The following is a 22,012-nucleotide window of genomic DNA, read 5'->3' on the forward strand; positions in this document are numbered from 1 at the left end:
CAAGAAGATAGAAGTTAAAGAAAATGTTAGAGAGAGAGAGGGTTTAACTAACCCCTTACAGTAACAAAGAAGACAAGTTGGTACTGCTTTTAAAGCTAAAAAGATACGTTACTAACTGAAACTTTGAACATTAAGGAATGATCTAAATCCAAATAACTTGGGTAATGCAAATCCAACACAAATTCCCTCTATGTAGAGGTCAATATTCATCTCTTCAGATTTCTGCTTTATGTAATATAGTTTCTTGTATGGTCTTGAGTGCTATAAAAATTTAGACATTTCAAAAATCGATTAAAAGTAATAGTTTGAGCTAAATTAAATGCAAGCATATAAGCTTAAGATATGGAGGATGACCTGGGCATTAAACCCATAACTCTTTAATAAACAATGAAACTCGAGTTGGAATTTGAGTACTATATTTTTTCCTGGCTCATGTAGACAGAGGAACAGCTGCTGCATATGCAGTGTTGAAGTCCAGACTCTGTGGGGTAGTACTGCATTTGAGTTTGCTGTTTCAGTGTTTTGTAAGCACTCAAAAGTTCATATATGGGGTACCGAGTGTCTTAAAACATGGGCACTCATTTCAAAATAGTCCGCTTCTCAACAACTGAATATTAGTTATGAATTGTGACTTTAGCACATCAGCAGGGACTTAAAAAGCAAGCTAACCATATTTTCCCTGAGATAGTGTCATTTTTTACTACCAATAAGCATTGGTGCTATTTGATACTACTGTGTTTGAATTGGTTTTGGGCAATGTTGGATTGTTTCTTAGGCTTTGTAGAATTTCTGTGCGAGTAAAAAAAACTAGTACTTGTGCCTGCTTCATCACAATTTGTTATACCAATGTAGTCATTAGAAAATGTTTTGGGACTTGTATCATTTAGATGTAGTTTCCTACGTTTAAGCTTCTGAAACGTTGGACTTCTTTGCAGCAAACATCCTGTAATTGCTGAATTCTGAGATCCTTTATTCACATCTTGAAAATGATAGTGTCTGAGACTTTCACATGAGTTGTGTAAAGTCCCTGAAGGATCTCGCAGACAACATGAGACAGGAAATGAATCACTTGTTTTCCCATCTTCATCCTTGTTTGCCTGGGATACATCAGAATGTCTTACTTTATTAAAGACAGGGCTCTGGGGTTCAGGAACGTCTAACATTGGAGTCCTCGCGAGAAGACAAGTCACTTATCTCAGCACTGCTGCCTTCAAATAAGCATCCTGTATTGAATATGTCCGAGTTGTCACCATCATGTAAAAGGCTGTTTAAACCCATACTTTCATCAAAGTCTTGCAAAGTCATACTTGCAGCCATTATTTCCTGACTTTTCAAACTCGATCTAATAAAAAATTATCCCGTCGGCAGTATTACTACACTTGAATATCAAAAAAAGAACAGAAACAGCTTACAAACTGTTAATATTTAATATGCAAAGATGAACCTCCTTTGGTGTGCACCGAATGGCTTTTATATGTAGTGATCATAATGTGTTCTTAGGATAATAAATTGGTTTTGCACATAATTACCTACAAACCTTAAACTGTGCAAAACAGTATTATGAAGTTGCAAATTCACTTCATTTTCAAAGAAATGTCCAAATACATATCTTTAACAAAATGGGCCTTACAGATTCAACATTCTGCAGGTAGACATTAATCTGAGTTGTAATGTTTTTGCTGAAGAAAATCTTAATATTTTTGCATGGAGTTAAAACCTAATCTACTTTATTATATAGCTGAATCATGTTGTGAATAGAAGGTAAAGGTTTATGAATACATGGAATTCCAAATTCAACTCATGCTTAATCTTTTCTTATGAAAAAACTGACACCCATAAATAATTTTTTGAGTACGCATGTTGAACTAACCAGAGACTGAGACAAGGAGAATATGTGAAAGCCTGAGCTGAGGTTTGTGGACCTTACACCCATCTTAACTGTTTGGACATTAATGAGATCCTATTCCAAAGAAATGATATGCAAATATTTACTATCTGAGTAGGTTATACCCATTTGGAATTCGAAGGGAAGCACCCCCCAGTTATCTTTAGTCATGTATGCTAATCTTAATCCTGTCCCTGCCCATAACCTTAACCCTGCGTTAGTTTATAAAACTTTTTCCTAACAATATCACTATTTACACAGTGTGTCTGGAATTAAGAAGAGAAAAACAAAAGAACTCATCAGCACAGGAAAGTATTTGTTGTTAGTTTTTATAGTTTTGTAATGTGATTATTTTTTTCAGTAAATGTTTGATAACTTGCATCGATTGATTTATGGTTGTATTGGATCTTCTTGCAAGTCAGGAAATTACAAGTGTGTGTGTGTGTGTGTGTGTGTGTGTGTGTGTGTGTGTGTGTGTGTGTGTGTGTGTGTGTGTGTGTGTTTTCCTCCCTCCATCTCCTATGTTTGTGTGTATGTATGTACAGTGGATATAAAAAGTTTACACACCCCTGTTAAAATGCCAGGTTCGTGTGATATAAAAAATGAGACCACAATAAATCATTTCAAAACTTTTCCCACCTTTAATGTGACCTATAACCTGTACAATTCAATTGAAAAACAAACAAATCTCTTAGGGGAAAAAATAAAAAAAAAACGTACAATATGCTGGTTGCATAAGTGTGCACACCCTTAAACTAATACTTTGTTGAAGCACCTTTTCAGTTAATTACAGCATTCAGTCTTCTTGAGTAAACACCTGCCATCAATTAAAGAGAGTGATTAATCCCAAATAAAGTTCAGCTGTCCTAATAGGATTTTCCTGACATTTATTCAGTTGCCTGCTACAGCAAAAGCCATGGTTTGCAGAGAGCTTACAAAGCATCAAAGGAATCTCATTGTTGAAAGGTGTCAGTCAGGAGAAGGGTACAAAAAAATTTCCACAGCACTGAATATACCATGGAGCACAGTGAAGACAGTCACCAAAAAGTGGAGAAAATATGGGACAACATCTAACATTGCAAAGAACTGGACGTCCCTCCAAAATTGATGAAAAGACAAGATGAAAACTCATCAGGGAGGCTGCCAAGAGACCTACAGCAACACTGAAGGAGCTGCAGGAATTTCTGGAAAGTACTGGTTATGCACCACATGTGACAACATTCTCCCATACTCTCCGTATGTCTGTACTATGGGGTAGGGTTGCAAGACGGAAACCTTTTCTTACACAGAAAAAACATCCAGGCCCGGCTAAAATTTGCAAAACAATACATCAAGTCTCCCAAAAGCATGTGGGAAAATGTGTTATGGTCTGATGAAACCAAGGTTGCACAATTCCAAAAGGTACATTTGGCGCAAAAACAACACTTCGCATCACCAAAAGAACACCATTTCCAGGGTGAAGCATGTTGGTGGTGACAGTATCATGGTTTGGGATTGCTTTTCTTCTGCTGGTACTGGGGCTTTAGTCAAGGTGGAGGGAATTATAAACAGTTCCAAATACCAGTCAAATATGGCCCCAAACCTTCGGGTTTCTGTTAGAAAGCTGAAGATGAAGATGAATTTCACCTTTCAGCACGACAATGACCCCAAGCATACATCCAAATCAATAAAAGAATGGCTTCACCAGAAGAAAATTAAAGTTTAGGAATGGCCCAGCCAGAGGCCAGCCCTAAATCTGTGGGGTGACCTGAAGGCTATGCACAAGAGATGCCCTCGCAATCTGACAGATTTGGAGCACTTTTGCAAGGAAGAGTGGGAAAATATTGCCAAGTCAAGATGTGCCATGCTGATAGACTCCTACCCAAGAAGGCTGAGTGCTGTAATTAAATCAAAAGTTGCTTCAACAAAGTATTAGTTTAAGGGTGTGCACAAACAACAAAGTATTAGTTTAAGGGTGTGCACACTTATGCAACCAGCATATTCTACGTTTTTTAGTTTTTATATTTTTTTCCCCAAACATATTTGTTTGTTTTTCAATTGAATGGCACAGGTTATAGGTCACATTAAAGGTGGGAAAACTTTTGAAATTATTTATTGTGGTTTCATTTTTTTTATATCACAAAAACCTGGCATTTTAACATGGGAGTATAAACTTTTTATATCCACTGTACATGTATGTGTGTGTGTGTGTGTGTGTGTGTGTGTGTGTGTGTGTGTGTGTGTAAATACTTATTTAGTTTTCAAGTAATAGTTTTTACATGATTGTAACATTATTCTTTTGAAGACAGGATCCTACATAGTAAATTGTTCGCCTGTTGATTATGATGTACAACTTAAATCAGATCAGAGCTATGTGGAACAGTTTAGCATAGGGTACTGTCTAGCTCAGTACTGACCATTTAGGTATCAAAGTGAAAGGTTGCCAGCACTTACCCCTTCCCCTGAACTACACTGCCTGCATGCAGTTTACAAATTTAAAAAGATAATGAATGTGCAGAAATTGCTAGTAATACTCTTAACATGGACTGCATGAAGTTTAAACAATTCATACCTTAATAATTTGGTTTCCATGTGTAAGTATTTGGAATTTCTGTTGTACATATTCATAGGGAACAATTTCATTTATATTTGTGAAGAAATTTAATTAATTCCATTGGATTTTTCTTACCTGCTTCTTTATCCACCACACAGTAGTTTGGGGAAGGTTCAAAATAGATTAGGTCATTTTTGGTAGCTTTTCTGGAATTCTTGTTTACTTCAGTGAAGGATAACCACTTGTATTTATTCATAGTCACCTGAATTGCTGTATTGTATTTTTTCCTTAAGTAATCCCCAGTTTTCCGAAAATCTGACATTGCAGCCCAACATGTCCTTAATGTACATGATCCGCTGACTCCATGGCATTTACATTCTAGCTTCATAAAACGTTTAACAGCCTGAAAGAAAAGAAATCACATCAAAGTCACTAAGGTCAAATGGCTGACTTAATTTACATGGTGTCATCTGAATATATGAACATCTTCGTTTCAGTTTCGTTGCAACTAGACTTCATAGAATGTACCTCTTGGCCACAAAGTTATTCAGGAAACTTAATGCTTCAGTGTTTCATGTTCAGTGTATTGATGCCACTAACTCTGGGCATCAAGCAAATCTACTTTTTGGGGTGGGGGGGTGCATCGAGTATTACTAAGGCATGTACTTGATCCACAAACCATTTATCAAAATGGATTTTGAGCGGGCAAGCATCTTACTATAAAAGGAAGAGATTTCCAAATTCTGCCAGCCCTACAAAAAAAATATATATATTTTTGATGGAGAATGAGGCGGGGCTCCAATGTTTTAGCAACTGAGTTATTCCTCGTTTTCAGAACTGAGACAGAAATGACATCCAAACTGTGGATACCAGTAATTCGCCATTAAAACATTTTTCATATCCTAGTCTTGCCCATCCGAAAGTAACACACTGAATACAGGTTTACAGACTTCAGCCCTTCCTTATATCATAGGTGTTGTATCCTAGCTATTTATTCTGTATGTTCTTTCGATATTTTCCAGTTTTCTTATAGATGACAGCTTGTAGCTACTGACATACCCACGGTACTGTTAGTGGCATTATTAGAGGCAGTGCTGGCATGGGTAAAGTGGAAAACATTGGTGAAGGTTTTTGCATATCAGATAATACAATAATAAAGCATGCAAAGGACTATAGGTGTGTTATTGGACATCCAGTCAGATGAATACACATTGAGGGATTTCAGCACTATGACAAGACAAAATTTTATAGAAAAAATTACTTTGTTCTGTCTGAAGTCAAGATTTATAACTCTGTGGCTTTGATACAGCATTAACTATCACAAGCATCCATATTATCTTGTTGACTGTTAGAAATGCAGCTAGTGACAATGTGGTAGATGCAACACCCATACTACCCACATATGTGTGACCACTGCCAGTACCAACATGTTGTAGAAGCCCTACTCTTGAAAGGTAGTTAGGTGAGCTCTGTAACATGTCAATGTACTGTCTGCCTGACTTGGCAAATGCAACATTTGTTACCAGTGAGCTATACCAGCTCCTGTGGTGTAACATTAACCATGAATGTGTTCAATGTAATCTGAGTTCATCTAGTGGGTTTGAGCACTTGTATCTGATGCAGGGGTGGACAGGAATGAAGCTGCTAAGTCAGCTCATCTCTGTGAGGTTATGTGCCTGAGCACATTCACCATGGCAGAACTCTAGTGAAGACTGGGAATCACTTGAAGGTGATGTGTAATGCTGGGGCAGGTCTATCTGGTTAGGTATGCTCTGAGGTACAACTCTACAGTAGGATGGGCCATTGTATGCCAATCCCATGGTCACTTCAGGCATGCACAGCGGGTAATAAGGTCTAGAGGAAAAACCCTGGTCCCCCACACAGATGATAGCTCACCATCAATGTAATAAAAAGGGATGAGATACCATCTGTGTGGGGGATCAGGGTTGAGCTATCATCTGTGTGGGGGATAGCTCAACCCTCACCTTCAACGTAATAAAAAGGGATGTCATGGTCTCGCCATAGGAATGAAAGGGCCAGCTGACCATGAGGTGGGAGGCTTGATAGTCAGAACAACCAGAGCAAATAAACAACCCAAAATAAAAACCTGCAATCACTGATATAAGCTTGCCACCTGAGTACGTACGGCTATATGCTCTCACAATAAGCACATGACAATCATCATACTTTCAATTGTCCAGAGTTTTGCCTCATTTTTGGTCTTTTTCCTTATAAAATGTGTGGTTTTCTGACAAAACATTCAGGATTGAAGTCCTTAAATAATTACCTACACTTAGGTTCATAGGTTCATAGGTTCATACTAGGCTATCTGCCCGAGGGCATTTACAAGCCTAGCCCATAGTTTTGTGGCTTACGCCACCCCTTTAGTATGGGGAACTATACCCATTATTTTGCTGTGCCTCTGTCGAGCAGTGACACTGAGGTAATCCCTGGGGTATATCTGCGATCTCCCATCCATTGGTCAAGATTTCTCTTGAACAAGGCCAGCGAGGTGCTCTGCCTCACATATACCGGGATTTTATTCCACAGCATAGGGAGTCTTTGGGTGATGAATCTATCCCTCCAGCACGTCCTGTTAATAGCCGTGTCAAGGTTTAAGTTTCCCGCCCTTGTGGCTCTGACGGATCTAGATTTTTTGAGGTGAAGCATATTCATCAAATCTGGGTTTGACATGGCCTTGTATGTTAGGCAAAGGTCACCTCTGAGCAAGCGGTAAGCGACTGAATAGAGCTGGAGTTCTTTCAGTCGGGCAGCATAGGACAGATGTTTGAGACCCTTTATCCTTTTGGTGAGGAACTTTTGTGGCCTCTCCAGCTGCTGCAAGTGTTGGGTCAGATACATTCCGAATGGGGCATTGTACTCAATCATTGGTCTGATGAGTGATGAGTATAGGGAGACTATGACCTCCCTTGATCTAGATGAGAATCCCTTCATGATAAGGTGGGCAATGTAGAAGGTCTTCCTAACTACTTTAGCTACATGGGTGTCGAATGACAGACTACTATCAACCTGGGTCCCCAGGTCCCTGAGAACTTCTTCTGTGCTCAGTGGATTGCCACCTATTTGGTAGCTAGGGGTAACCTTGTTTTTCCCGAAGGGTATGACTATGCATTTTTTGGCATTTAACTTTAGGCCATGGCTCTGGCACCAGTTATCCGTTTCTGTGAGACCCTTCTGAAGGATATCTGTGTCAGATGTGTTTTCTACTATGGCCCAGTTTGCAGCCATCTGCAAACTTTGTCAGCCATAACCCTCCTGTGTTTGCTTGTACTTGGAAAAGTAGATGCCAAACAAGAGTGGGCCCAGGACTGAGCCCTGTGGTACACCACTTGTGACAGGCTTTGAGTCTGACATGGCGCCAGCAACTCTGACCCTGTGGGTTCTGTCACTTAGCCAGTTTGCAACCCATCTTGTGATGTATGGGTTAACATTTAAGCTGATGAGTTTTTCAATGATACCCGAGTGGGGTATTGTATCGAAGGCCTTCGCCAGATCGAGGTAGGCTGTATGGACTGCCTTTCCCTCATCAATGGCTTTGGTGACTGTTTTGAAAAAGTCAACCAAGTTTAGAAGGCATGATCTGCCTTTGACAAAGCCAAACTGGGATGGATCCAAAGTCTGCAAATTCCCTATGTCTTTATTTATGAGGTCCATTATGATCCTCTCCATGGCTTTGCAGATAAGGCTTGTCAAGCTAATGGGCCGGTAATTTCCAGGGTCGGTGGAGGCACCGCCTTTGTGAAGTGGGACCACAGTTGCAGTGTGCCACTCCCTGGATACGTATCCAGAGGTAAGACTATGATTAAACAGCTGTCCTAGCTGTGGGTTTAATTCCTCGTTGAGTTCGTGGAGCACACAGCCGGGGACACCATCAGGTCCCATGGATGCTGTGTTTTTTGCTTTGGAGAGAGCAGTTCTCACTTGGGCGTTGGAGATGTTTGGGGGGCTGCAATCGCTTGGTATAGATATCTCTCCTTTGGGGAGGGGAGAAGTTTGCACTGAACCTGTCAGCCAGTATGTTGGCAATGTCTGTAGGATCAGTAATCTTCACATCATTTTGAACTAGTTCTGAGCATATCTGGGAGTTTCATCCCAGGTTTCTAACATAGCTAAAGAAGGCCTTATGATTGTCTTTTGAGTCTTTAGCTATTTTTCTCTCAAAATTTGCTTTGGATGATTTTATGAGAGCTCTTAGTTTTTTACTTATAGTGATCAAGGGTGTCTTACCTTTTAAGGATTTTGCTCTATCTTGTAGTAGCTTCCTCCTTTTGTTGTAGAGTTTGTTTATGGCTGTGGTCCACCAGACTGGACGCTTGCCTTTGGTACAAAGAGTCTTTGTTTTGCTTGGGATTGCCTTATCCATGCAGTCCTGCAGGTGCTGGTAGAAGGCATTTGTAAGTGATTCAGCGGCTTGAGTACTGTTTTCCGCCGGCTTTGGGGCCTTAAAGGAGACCACACTAGTCTTTAGAAGTGTGAAGTCGGCTTTCGAGAAGTTCTTTACTGTGGTCTTTTTATTTCAGGTGGGGTGGGATGAGGACCTCCAGCGAGATTAGTTTGTGATCTGATCTCACCAGTGAGGGTATACTTCCGGTGTTGAACATTGTGCTCCCATGTTCGTGATGATGAGATCAAGTATGTTTTCTCCTCTTGTGGGGATGGTGACTAGTTGTTCCATGGCATTTGAGTTTATGAATTCCAGGAACTTTTGGGCTAGGGTGTTTGGGCTTGAGTAGTGTTCCCAGTCTATATTAGGGTAATTGAAGTCACCTAGTATGATGGTGTTTGGTGATACATTTATCCCTCTAGTGTTTTCAGGAAGGCCATGTGAGGTTCCTGAGTTTGTGAGGGTGGCCTGTAACATGCTACAATTTGCAGAGCAGTCTTGCCTATGGTTAATTGCACCTGGATGGTCTCCGATGCATCGTGCATTGCCACCAGTCTTGAGGTGTGGGTGTCCTTGATGAATATGGATACCCCCCCTCCTTTCTTGGTATTGTCCGGATTTTGGGGCCGGAACGCATGATAAGAGGTAAAACCTGATAGTGCTGGGGTGCTCTCAGGAGTCTTGAACCAGGTTTCTGTCACTGCACAGACATCGATGTTCTCCATACTGAGAAGGGCCTCGAGTGCGTGCATTTTGAGATTTAGACTTCTGGCTTTGAGCAGCATTACCCTTAGTTTTTTACCTTTTTAGAGTTCTAGGGTGGTAGGTTTAGACTTTGAGTCTTGCGCAAAAAAGGCACTATGGGGGTGGCAAGAGCCTTTGCCAATATCTGGAATCCCAGGGGTGACAGGTGCAAGCCGTCCCTTGCGAAGCAGCGTGGCTTGTCCAGCATGGCATCCCAGGCAGACAGACATTGGATCCCCTTTGAATGACACCAGAGTTTAAGCCAATTGTTAAAGCTGATCATCTTATCTCTGTATTGTGGCATCATTCTTGGTGAAGGTAGGATACTGCTCAAGGTCAGGGTCATACCTGCCTGGGCTACATAATCAGAGAGCTCCTCAATGTCTCTTTTCATGTAGTCCAAGGAGGTACGTCTCAGGTCGTTTACACCAGCGTGGACAATGACTGAGTCGTATTTGTACCTGCTGTTGAGAGACCTGAGTGCTTGCGTTATGTGGCGGATTCTAGCGCTCGACAGGCAGCTTACTGTGACCTTCTCCTTACTCAGTCTGGTGAGCGGGACGTCAGTGTGTCTGACTATGGAGTCACCAATGACTAGTGTGTCTGGCATTGTGTTTGGCCTTAAGGGCTGTGACTGTTTGAGACACTGACTGTGAGGTCTATGTGTTGCAGGTGTTGTGTTCTGAGGTGGTGGTTGTTTGCGTGTCTGCTTTGGTGGCCTCTGCTCTTTTGGTAGATTTTTTATCAGAGCCGCCGAGTATGTCTTTGTGTGTTTATGTGTATGATTTGAGGTTGTGATGGTACTATGTGAGACTGGGTCTATAGTGTGTGTGGTAACCTTCTCCTCCTGACTGGTCTTGCCAGTCCTATGTTGAGAGAGCTCAGCCTCCAGTTTGGCCGTATAGTTGCATCTCTCGCATGTATTTGTGTTTTGTGGGAGGAGGAGAGGGTTGTCTGTGTACATGAGGCAATTGTAACATTGCCTCAATATTCCCAGGTTCACCAGCTGAGCAGGAGAGGACACTAGCAACTGATCCCTCGACATGCTAGAAGGACTAGACAAAAAAACTTTAAAAGAGATTCCGGGGGACGTGGGTGACTGAGAAATGGGGGTTTGCCTTTTTGGGGTGCCATCTATAAGAGTGCTGTATCAAGGTAATAACTACTGTAGGAGCAAGTGCTAGGTTTAACAGATAGAGAAAAGTCTACTTGGAGTCAAGTAGAGATGATCTTTTTAGGTATTAGAGAAAGTGCTAGTAACAGGGATGCTTAAAGGTAAGATTGAAAAGAATGCACTCTGCAGTGTGCACTAGAGAAGTTAGATGTGATAGTAGGTAACTTGAGTTTTACCTGTTTAAAAAGTTAAGGTTTAGTGGAGAGTTACTATTTTTAAAACAGCAAGATGGACTGAAAGGGGTGGTTACTTTTGTATTTTGGTACTATGAAATACTGTAGGATGGCCAAAAAATTTAAATAATTGAAGGGGTGGGATTTCAAAAGTGATGGTTTTGTGATTACTCACATAAGCCAGTGAAAGTAGAGAGAAATGAGATATATGGTCAGATTAACATAAGAGGCGGGCAACTAGAAAGACAGTGGTATTTAACAAGACAACTTAAATGGGTGGGAGGAAGAGGGAGGGAAAAAATTCTGCCTGACTCAGAACAGAGAGAGCTGTGGTCTCTTTTGAAGTTTTAATATGCTGTTAAAACAGAATGCAAGCAAAACACAAGGTAAAGAAAACAAACTACAGTATTCAAAATATAGAAAGGCAATACAGAAATACAAAAAATAACAGCATTTTCAGATTTCATTATCCTTCAGAAAAAAATGCATGCTAACACATCCTGCTATTCTAGCAACTTTCAAAACAAATCTGTCCCCATTTTTGGGCCTTTGTCCCCCCATTATTTTAGATTTCTTGCCCCAAGAGGTTAAGAGGTATGGCAGGGATGTTACTTGGTATCTGTACATCCATATGAGTGCATGTTTGTGTCCACAGGAAGCACGCTTGTATGCTGTCCATGTTTGTGTCCACAGGAAGCACGCTTGTATGTTGTCCATGTTTGTGTCCACAGGAAGCACGCTTGTATGCTGTCCATGTTTGTGTCCACAGGAAGCGTGCTTGTATGCTGTCCATGTTTGTGTCCACAGGAAGCACGCTTGTATGCTGTCCATGTTTGTGTCCACAGGAAGCACGCTTGTTTGCTGTCCATTGCATGCAGCTCACTCTGCATCCAGGCCTTTATTTTCCTCCTTTTGATTGACAATTTATTAATTATTGGAATTCCACCTGAGAGGTTTATTCCTGAATTTACTCTACTTAAGGTAGACAAATACTGAATTTTTATGCAACAATTTAGGTGCTGCTGAAAGTTAGAGGTGAATGTGGCACCTCTCTAGGGTGGATCCATTTGAAGGGGATTGCTGATAATTTTGCATAGATATTCTACCTATTGTAGGTTTGCTCTGAAGCTGTCTCTAAAATTGGTGTCATTTGGTGATGGGGGTAGTATCACTAAGCCTGACTCAGATGAGATGTAGGGTGGGGTATTGGCAGAGGCTAGCTTGGTAGGGAACAGATCAAGGACATTACAACCTTTAGCATACTGGCATTAATAAAGTCCAGGAAATGCAGAGCATATCTACTTTTAGAGGTGCAAGTGTACCAGTTAATACTAGAGTAATTGAAATTGCCTAGCAAAACATACTTGGCTTGGTATTTAACTTCTCAGTGGCGGTGAAGGAATTTTCATAGTCTGTGGGGAATACTGATGGGGATCCATAGCTATAGAAACACAGTGATCATTGGATTTGTTAATGGTGATTTGGATGTCCAGAAGCTCCAAATTAGGGTCACTAATAATTTGACATTGGGTGATGGCATTTCTGGGAAATGCAGCTAGTTCTTTGGATAATTATTGGAGACTGAAGGCATGATAGGTGCAAAACGGTCTCACAGAGGAAATGCTGTAATTGCATCAACACTGTTTCGTGCCTTGAGTTCAATCATTTTTCTATGTAGACTCCTAGCATTAGGTAGTAGCACTATGATGGTGTCTAGATTTAAGTTTTCTATGCTAGAGTGCTCAGTAGGATGACTCTGCCTACCTATGGAGGCAGCAAAGGCTTTAGCCAGAAATGAGGAAGCCCTGACATGGGAGATGCAAGTGAAATGGGAACTCCTGTTCATCAACTCATACCCAGCTGACACCTGCTGGTTCCCCTTAGAATGACACCAACTAATTAGCCAATTGTTAAAGCTTATTATTTCATCTTTGTATCTACTCATTGTTATTGGTGAAGACAATATAATACTAAAAACTAGTCTTTTCTGCCTTTCACACATCCATAGTAAGATCAGTCGTGTCTTTCTGCATGTCCCTTGGATTGTAATGCCTCTGGTCATTCACCTCCAGTTAGCTGCTACACATGGTTGTCATATTTATGGGTTTAAGGGCTCTTATGGCCCTTGCAAAATCACAGGTCCTGGCACTTTGTTCTTGTCCAGTCTGGTGAGTATATAATCTATATGCCTAATTTATATTGTCACCAAGGCCTAAAATATTTCCTTATGCTGAAGCAGTCTTGGTGGACTTTATGGGCTTAGGTCTGCCTTCCTGGTGACTCTTGTCCAAACAGTATGAATATACAGTATGAGTGGAGTGGAGAAGGAACAGGCATTGCCATGTGTTCCAGAGGCTGGTACATTTTAAAATGCATTCTATGAGGCTTTGACAATTTTTTTCTTTACAGCCTCTGTACAAGTTATGGTCCTGGAGTGCACTGTAGTTGTAGTGGTGTAGCAGTATCATGCTTTTAGACAGTGAGTTGATGAGAAATGTTTGTCTCCATGCTTCTTAAATATTTACTGCTCTTGCAGGTTATACATGCCAACTGCTTTAATCAATGAACATTCTGTAATCTTAAGGCAGTTGCTACACTACTTTAATACATCTAACCTGATCTGACTGGCCAAAAATGGGGTGAGCATACACTTGCGCCACATTGCCAGAAGATGGTGCACGCAACTTGAATCAGTGATGCTTTTTTCCTTCTCTCATAAGAAGCAAAACAGTCACACTAATCCTAAACTGGGTCCAGAGAAATTTTGTCCCAGATGTTGCTGGGATTGACATACTTGGTATAGTCCTCTCTTGGTAGATTAGTCTCAAAATTTTGCACATTAGTAGTCAAATTCTTAAATTGCAGTTTACAAAGAAATATGGTGCAGATAAGAGCACACACACATTGCATTTAATGTTTTTTTAAACAATTCTGTACCCAAAATGCTTACGTCCAAAATTTTAAATATTATAACACTTAAAATCTGTCTTTACAAGTTTACCTGTGATATCATTCAGATTTAATATCATCGGCATGCTTAATTAGATGCCGTTGGTACACAAAGTCTCAATTACATAGTCAACTGGAGGTCTTTAGTGAAATTTAGAAGACTGAAGCATTATTTCTTTCTTTTTTCAAGGAGAGTCAGTAAATTTGTACTTTTATTTCGAGAAGTGTGCTAACATGCAAGTGTAAATATATTTTTAGGCTAGATAAAATGTTGTTTGAGTTAGTGCTGGCTGCCGAATTTGTTTTGGGCTATGATTTATTAACACAAACATGCTTACAATAATATAGAAATTGCTTTCACTCACTATCCTCCCACATCGGTTGTTGTGTAAGTTCATAATGGCCTGTGCATCTTGTACAGTTTTTTCCTTTGCGTCCACGAAAGACTCGGCAAATTTAATTCCATAATTGATGTTGTCACTGCAGCCACCCCAGTCAAATTCTCCCCTCTCATCCTTTGATCGGCCCCTCTTTTGGGGATCACAGCTGCAGGTTTTAAGTTCTCCTTGACTGCATGCTCTGGTAATTGCGTAAACTACTCCAGCTGAGGAGATGGCATACACAAATGCTGCTTCTCTGGTACCTGTTTCAAGAAAAGAGCAGTTACTGGATTAGGACTAATTTTTCCTGTGTGGTAGAACAAAGACCATTTTAATAACATGCAAGTCTTCTGTTTCACAAAGTGTAAGTACTCAATCTGTGGAAACTCATATTCTTATAGCAGTTAAGCACAGTTGGTTTTATATATATATATATATATACATTTGTCTTTGTCTTGCTAATACTTACTTACATCAGTAATATTTACTTTTGTTCTCCTTGATTTTTGTCAACACATACCTGTTTCTTTGTCACTGTAGTCTTTACTTTTGTGTTGATGTGTCTATTTATGCTAACATTGCATTATTATTTTGAGGTAAGGGTTGGCTAACAGTAGCCGTAGAATGTGTGGCCTTAGCCTGCTACTTGGCTATCGCAGGCTTAGGTTAGAGGTCAGATCCTTCTGATTAGATGTTCTCCAAAACATTTTCCTTATTGAGTGAATGGTGACAAAGAATAGAATGCCTGCAATACAGACTAGTAATCAAATCTGAAAGCAGTCTCTTTGATATGATATGAAACCTTGCGTTCTTTAAAGTTAAGTTAGCAGTGTCATATCTGTCAGCACATTAACTTTATAGATATTTGGAGCTCGTTAAAAACAGTTTTCCATAACTTATGTTTAACTGACAGTGCAACAGTTTTTTATTTGTTCATTTACTCTTTAACCTCTCTGCAAAATATCTTTGTCAACCAGCATGGGCACTGTCTGGTACTATCGCCACAGGTCCTGATTTGATAAAGAAAACCACCCTATTCCAAAGTACTCAAGCCAGAAGTGTGAGCTAAAATGTAATGCTCCTGTTCATTTAAAACATAGTCTCTTTCAAAACTTACATATGCCTTCACAAATGACTTTGGCAAGATCAAAGTAACCTCCAGGGACAAGATCTTGTATACAGGAATGACTGTTTACACAGTTCAGATTATGCCTATGCAATGAAGATGTACAAATTATTTTGGAGCACAACATATCACCATTAAGGAATGCAACGAGTATAACACTGGTGCTGCAAATCATGGTGGGCAGGTGGTGTGATGTCATCCCCGTTGATCAGTATAATGCCACAGTACTGAATACCACCATTAGGTACCCTCTGAGGTGGGAGTTCAATTCTTGGCCCTAATCAGCAGAATTAGTATCCATATGAGTTATGCCCACTGTGCTATATGTAACCATAATGAAGTAAGCAAAGCTCTAGATTAAAGGTGTTAGAAACTGATGCTGAATGCTTTCACCACAGACACAAAAGTTAACAAACAAAGAAGCAAATAGACTATTTGGTAATTTTTATCACATTACACAGTTTGCAACCACTGGCATGTTTTGTATTTCAGAACTCCTGCCCTATTTTTATATTGGAGATGATTAGTCAAAAATATTAGGAATGACTGATAGTACAGCATTATCAGGTGTGTTATTAAGATTTGTGACATAGCACTGTATTCCCCAGTTACTTCATAGTGTTCAGCTTTGTCAGCCTTGAAACTGCTGTTAGGATATTGTTAAACCAATGCCTGTTGCTACCCAAATTTCTCTAAGCGTGATAATGGATGCACTGGAGATTTACCTGAAATTATTTGGGGACCTATTATATATGGAACAGAATGGAATTATACAATTTATTTATTTTATTTATTTATTTAACATTTCTTTACCAGGAAAGTCTGACTTGGAATGAGCCAATTTTCAGCAGAGTCCCAGGGAGAAATGCTCCAGACGCATGTCTTTTCTCAATAGAATCATGCAGCATTCTCTGAAGATTTGACCACATCACTTGAAGGATTTAAAAGTATATACTGCTTATTTTGAGCTTGCTATGGCATTAAACACACAGACACGCACACACACACACACACACACACACACACACACACACACACACACACACACACACACACACACACACACACACACACACACTATGTGTCTCTCTCTGTCTCTCGTGTTCATAGGTGATTACTAGTCTAGTGGACCAAGATCCATTTGAAGCCTATCCAGACTTACACTAGCTTGCAATTCTAGAGCTTTCAAAGATTCTCGTAGGAGTATGTGAGACTATTTGTTATGATAACCTAAGTTGGAATGCTACTCCTGTGATGTTTTGCAAAGGTGATTTGTTTATCAGAAGTTTCATACCTAGGTACCCTTGTTCGGGTCTATATTAAACTATCGAAATGACAGGTCAGTGAACGGCACTTACATCAAAAATGCCATTCAACGAATTCGCTTTTGTGTGGGGGGGCTGTGCCCCCACTCTAATTATATATACCAACTCTGAGATCGCACTACAGTGAGGAAAGGGCAAATTTTCTGATCTTCACTGTACTGCAATCTCACTATGAGCAGTTCGCTGAATGGCATTTTCTCTGTAAGTGCCATTTGCTGACCTGCCTTTTCGATAATATAATATAGACCCCCCCTTCTTCAGTGGTTTTAGATAGTGGGCTGCTTTGAGACTTGATAAATCTTTAATGTGGGACTGTATTTAAGCTTTTGGTCTCTCCCAAACAGCAAAGTTGAATTTTTACAGTTTAATACAAACCACATCAGAAGGTCAAGTCTTTCATGTTGTAGTTTTTCTTGTATCTTGACTTGATAGCAAAATATTAGCTTTATAGATCTCATAACAACCATTATGGCATTAAGCAAAATGCTATAATAGTAATATGGTCTCTAAAGCTAGCAATTTTATTTCAAGTCAAAAGTTTAATATAGTTGTAAAATACAAATTCAGGAAAGGGAGCGAGTATATGTTCATTTTAAAATTCCAGACAATTATTCCCAACAGTCTGAATGCTGAGTTTAATTAGATAATCCTGTTGAAGATTTGCGTGGAGACTCTTAATCATTAGTTGATGTTAAAATTATGATTGCTTTGTAAATTACTTGTTTTTTTTTTGAAATGTCACATTTTATTGAAGTAATTTCTGTACAGTGATGTATGTAATCTCTTGGGGAGCTGGTTAATCTTTTGAATGAATTTACAGTGATTTGCTTTGAAAACCATTTTTATTAGTAGTTGAAACTGCAGTTGCCCCCGTTGCACAGCAGTGGGAGGTGTGTGTGTGTGTGTGTGTGTGTGTGAGGGGGGGGGGATCCCTCCTGTTTAACAAAAAAAGGTTTTCACTGATACTACTCTCTTCTGCTGCTGTTTGTCACTGTTATTATATAATCTTTCATCAGACATGTAATAAAGTTTGGAACTATATGTTATAAGAAAATTTAGATTTGCTCAATGAAGTATTATATTGCAATTTATGAAAACAGAGTCTTAATGGAACTGTATTGCAAAATGTAAAGATGTCTTCAGATTTAACTTTTTTGGATAGTGCAGAATCTGACTAATGTTTTTGCATCTCTTATACCCCACGGTACTTGCCTTTATTCAAAGATATGTTATTCAATATGAAGCTTGACAAACTGAGTTAAATATCTATCAAAATTATTTAGAGACTTAATTGATTACAACCCTTTGGTTGAAAAATAAGGATGATGCCCCCTTTGCCTTTTGATGATGAAAATGCACAGCAGAGATGGCTGGATTGTGTTCATAAGTGCACATTAGGTTGGTTCCAGGTACTAATAGTCTGGAGTACAACAAACATTTGTAAAAGAATAAAGATTATATGAAGAATTCTTTGACAATGTTGAAATGTGTACTAGATGACAAAGTTGGTAATTTTTAAATGTAAAATTAACTAACAAAACTGGAGTCCGAACTTAATGGAGTTAGACGAATTCAGCAGGTAAGTTTCCTTCCTTGGCAAGAGAAGTGTGGTTTCAGTGGGAGCCATGGAAGTAAATGTTGCTATCCAGGTTACTGACACCTTCTGGGAATTCCTCCATGAGCCGCTCTTCCCAGTTTTCTTTTATGGGACTGATCATAATGTAGTTTCAAAGAAACAAGAAATTTTATGGGCACAGAACAATGAAACTTTATTTTTTTCAGCAAATTAGAAATAATAAAAGAACACTTGATAAATGAAATTGAGACCGGAATCATACCTCTCAACTTCTTAGAGCAAGAAATCTGGACAAACCCATACATAAAAGTGGGAAAAAGGCACAAAAATAGGGACACTTTTTAAATATTGCTCTTAAAAAGTTAGTAAGTTGATAGAATAACAGGTTTTCCATTAACATGAATTTTCTGAAGGGTATGAAGTATGAAACTCAAATGTCTGTCATTATTTTCTAACTTCAGTCATTAATGATTTTGCCATTCATTTGACAGAAAACCACAATTTTATGAAAAATGGACCAAAAACATTTGGCAAAAATCTGGACACTCTGCAAAAACCTATACAGTTGAGAGGTATGACCAGAATGCAGCAGTGGCCAGTAACAAGACTGAGACAAACTGGTACTGTTTTAAAGAACTTACAGGATGTTTGTCTAACTATAGCTTGAACCTTTTAGCACTGAATATCTAAGGGATGTAAGATCAACATGCACATTCAGTCTTGAAATAATAGTTCCAAAAAACCTACCCAAAGTGTACATAGTTCAAATGGACCTTTGATAAATCTTCATCTGAGAGGCATTTGTTGTTCCCAGCTGCACTAAACTGTCTGCTCTTTGACAGCAGCAATGCTGTGAGGTGGACAGTGTTTATACTTGTGAAAATGAAATTTCAGAAGGTGATTTGACTTTGCCTCATAATTTTCACATTTTATTCTCTAGAGTTTTTAGCAGTAATGTTCAGCCATCAAAAACAAACTAATTTAATATGGAAAACCTTAGTGCAAAAATCAATCATGCCACCATGTATGCCTACAATAAGTATGGAAGGTATCTTGAACATAAAGGTACAGTGATGCAGGATACATTTTCATCTTATGTCAGTCAGTTGAGCTTTATCTTCTGCAACAAGAATGTTGTAAATATCCAATGTTATTTGGTATGACATATTTTTGTTAGCACTAATATAGCTGGTCTCTCCACAAGTGTAAACCAAAAGGATGAACTGGCAGTATTATTGTTGTTTTTGTATTTATTTACTTATTTTAATTTATATTATTTTTGGGGGGGTGGTGAGAGATACTCCTCACACCCATTTAATATTAGAATTACTGGAATTTACATTTACTTATTTTATGCTTGAATAAATATTTTTTCAAAATAAGGTACAGGCATGGATGCCCCCATACCCTTGCATATGGAAGCTTATTTATGTACTTATTATTTGATCACTTTAGCCATGCTGCTTGTTGCTCATCAGCCCCCTACTTTGTCAATAGGCTCATTATTTCCCAGTCACCAGAGTGAGGGTCAGTCACTGACTGGGATTGGTTTGTGATTTTTTTTTCCATTTTCATTCCTGTCTACATGCACACCCAGCAAAGGAACAGAAAAGGGGATTTGCAATGCACTGGTCATGAATGAAAGCTGCCCCCTCACTAATGTAAAAGATGTTCCCTCAAGCAGCTTTGTTCCTTACCTTTAAGCATGGGAGGTAGATTTATCAGTCTCCACTAGGGAAATTGCACATGCCTAGTGCACTCTAGCAACCTAGGAAAGGTGGGTAGGCCATGTCCCTTCACTACTTCCCCACCACGCCTGGCTTCTCTAATACTGAGGCTGTTAATTGAACCCCGGTCACCTGGGTCTCTGTAGAGCTTCATCTCCCAGTGCCATGGAACTAGGCATACGTACACTTATGTATGGGGCAGTTTGTGACTACATAGATCTATACATCTTAGCCAGGAGGTCTGGTTTAATGTATACACATTATCATATTCTGAGACTGCTATTCTGAATTTGATTCTTCGGATCATGGGTCACCATTCATAAGAATGTTGGAAATACAAGGCAACTGAACTTGGTGGCCAGTTTATGCCTTGTCAGGACTCCTCTTTTTCATGGAGGGCTAGGCCAGTCAAGTCAGAGGTGAATTTGTGAATACCGATCCAGTTATCTAGTTGCTGTCTGAAGGAATATAATGCTTGGTTTGCAGTGGAAGTACTATTCCAGAGGTGGGGAAGATGTTGCATTATGAATTTATTGCTCCATCATATTTTATTTGCTGATGTACGTTTAGATGTCTGCGATTGTTTTATGGAGATAAGAGATCTTGGACTACTGAATCCCTGATGACAAAGAAGGCAAGGCACAGATCACTCCTTGACACTGGAATAAATGGGCAGTGCTTCCAGTTTTTTCCAGTAGCTTAGGGTTGTTAATCCAGTGATCCTTTTTAGTTAGGAATAGCTGGAGTTTTTCCTGTTGGATATGTCTAGTGAGGTACATCCCAAAGGGTGTATTGTATTCCATGATTGGCTTAATTAATAAAAAATTTAAGGGGGCAATGACTTCAGTAGATCTGGATGATACTTCTTTTGTGCAATCAGCTGTGCTAAGCCAGAGGGCTTTCTGACTACTATAGTAATATGATGATAAAGGGTAAAGAATCAACACACGTTCCAAGATCTCTAACTGCATTGTCATGCTGCACTAGGGTTAATATGATGATAACGGGGAAAGAATCAACACATGTTCCAAGATCTCTAACTGCATTGTCATGCTGCACTAGGGTTAATATGATGATAACGGGTAAAGAATCAACACGTTCCAAGATCTCTAACTGCATTGTCATGCTGCACTAGGGTTAATATGATGATAACGGGGAAAGAATCAACACATGTTCCAAGATCTCTAACTGCATTGTCATGCTGCACTAGGGTTAATATGATGATAACGGGGAAAGAATCAACACACGTTCCAAGATCTCTAACTGCATTGTCATGCTGCACTAGGGTTAATATGATGATAACGCGGAAAGAATCAACACATGTTCCAAGATCTCTAACTGCATTGTCATGCTGCACTAGGGTTAATATGATGATAACGGGGAAAGAATCAACACACGTTCCAAGATCTCTAACTGCATTGTCATGCTGCACTAGGGTTAATATGATGATAACGGGGAAAGAATCAACACACGTTCCAAGATCTCTAATTGCATTGTCATGCTGCACTAGGGTTAATATGATGATAACGGGGAAAGAATCAACACGTTCCAAGATCTCTAACTGCATTGTCATGCTGCACTAGGGTTAATATGATGATAACGGGGAAAGAATCAACACATATTCCAAGATCTCTAACTGCATTGTCATGCTGCACTAGGGTTAATATGATGATAACGGGGAAAGAATCAACACATATTCCAAGATCTCTAACTGCATTGTCATGCTGCACTAGGGTTAATATGATGATAACGGGGAAAGAATCAACACATGTTCCAAGATCTCTAACTGCATTGTCATGCTGCACTAGGGTTAATATGATGATAACGGGGAAAGAATCAACACATGTTCCAAGATCTCTAACTGCATTGTCATGCTGCACTAGGGTTAATATGATGATAACGGGGAAAGAATCAACACGTTCCAAGATCTCTAACTGCATTGTCATGCTGCACTAGGGTTAATATGATGATAACGGGGAAAGAATCAACACATGTTCCAAGATCTCTAACTGCAT

At 39.5% G+C, this 22,012-nt stretch overlaps 1 protein-coding gene across 2 annotated transcripts in view; it reads right to left on the bottom strand.

Annotated features, from left to right (window-relative positions):
- Positions 1-22,012, bottom strand: part of WNT2B (Wnt family member 2B) — a 470,507-nt gene that overhangs the window by 64,903 nt on the left and 383,592 nt on the right. The window contains exons 3-4 of one of the 2 annotated variants that reach the window (XM_044076948.1): positions 14,229-14,506; positions 4,554-4,821 (exon numbers count right to left, since the gene is read on the bottom strand). In XM_044076948.1, the coding sequence (XP_043932883.1) occupies positions 4,554-4,821; positions 14,229-14,506 (546 nt within the window). Of the gene's footprint in view, positions 1-4,553; positions 4,822-14,201; positions 14,507-22,012 lie in introns of both variants that reach the window. The other variant, XM_044076947.1, reaches the window with a different exon arrangement.

Source organism: Protopterus annectens, chromosome 7.part0, assembly GCF_019279795.1.
Source record: "Protopterus annectens isolate FY-2018-M chromosome 7.part0, PAN1.0, whole genome shotgun sequence".
NCBI lineage: Eukaryota > Metazoa > Chordata > Ceratodontiformes > Protopteridae > Protopterus > Protopterus annectens.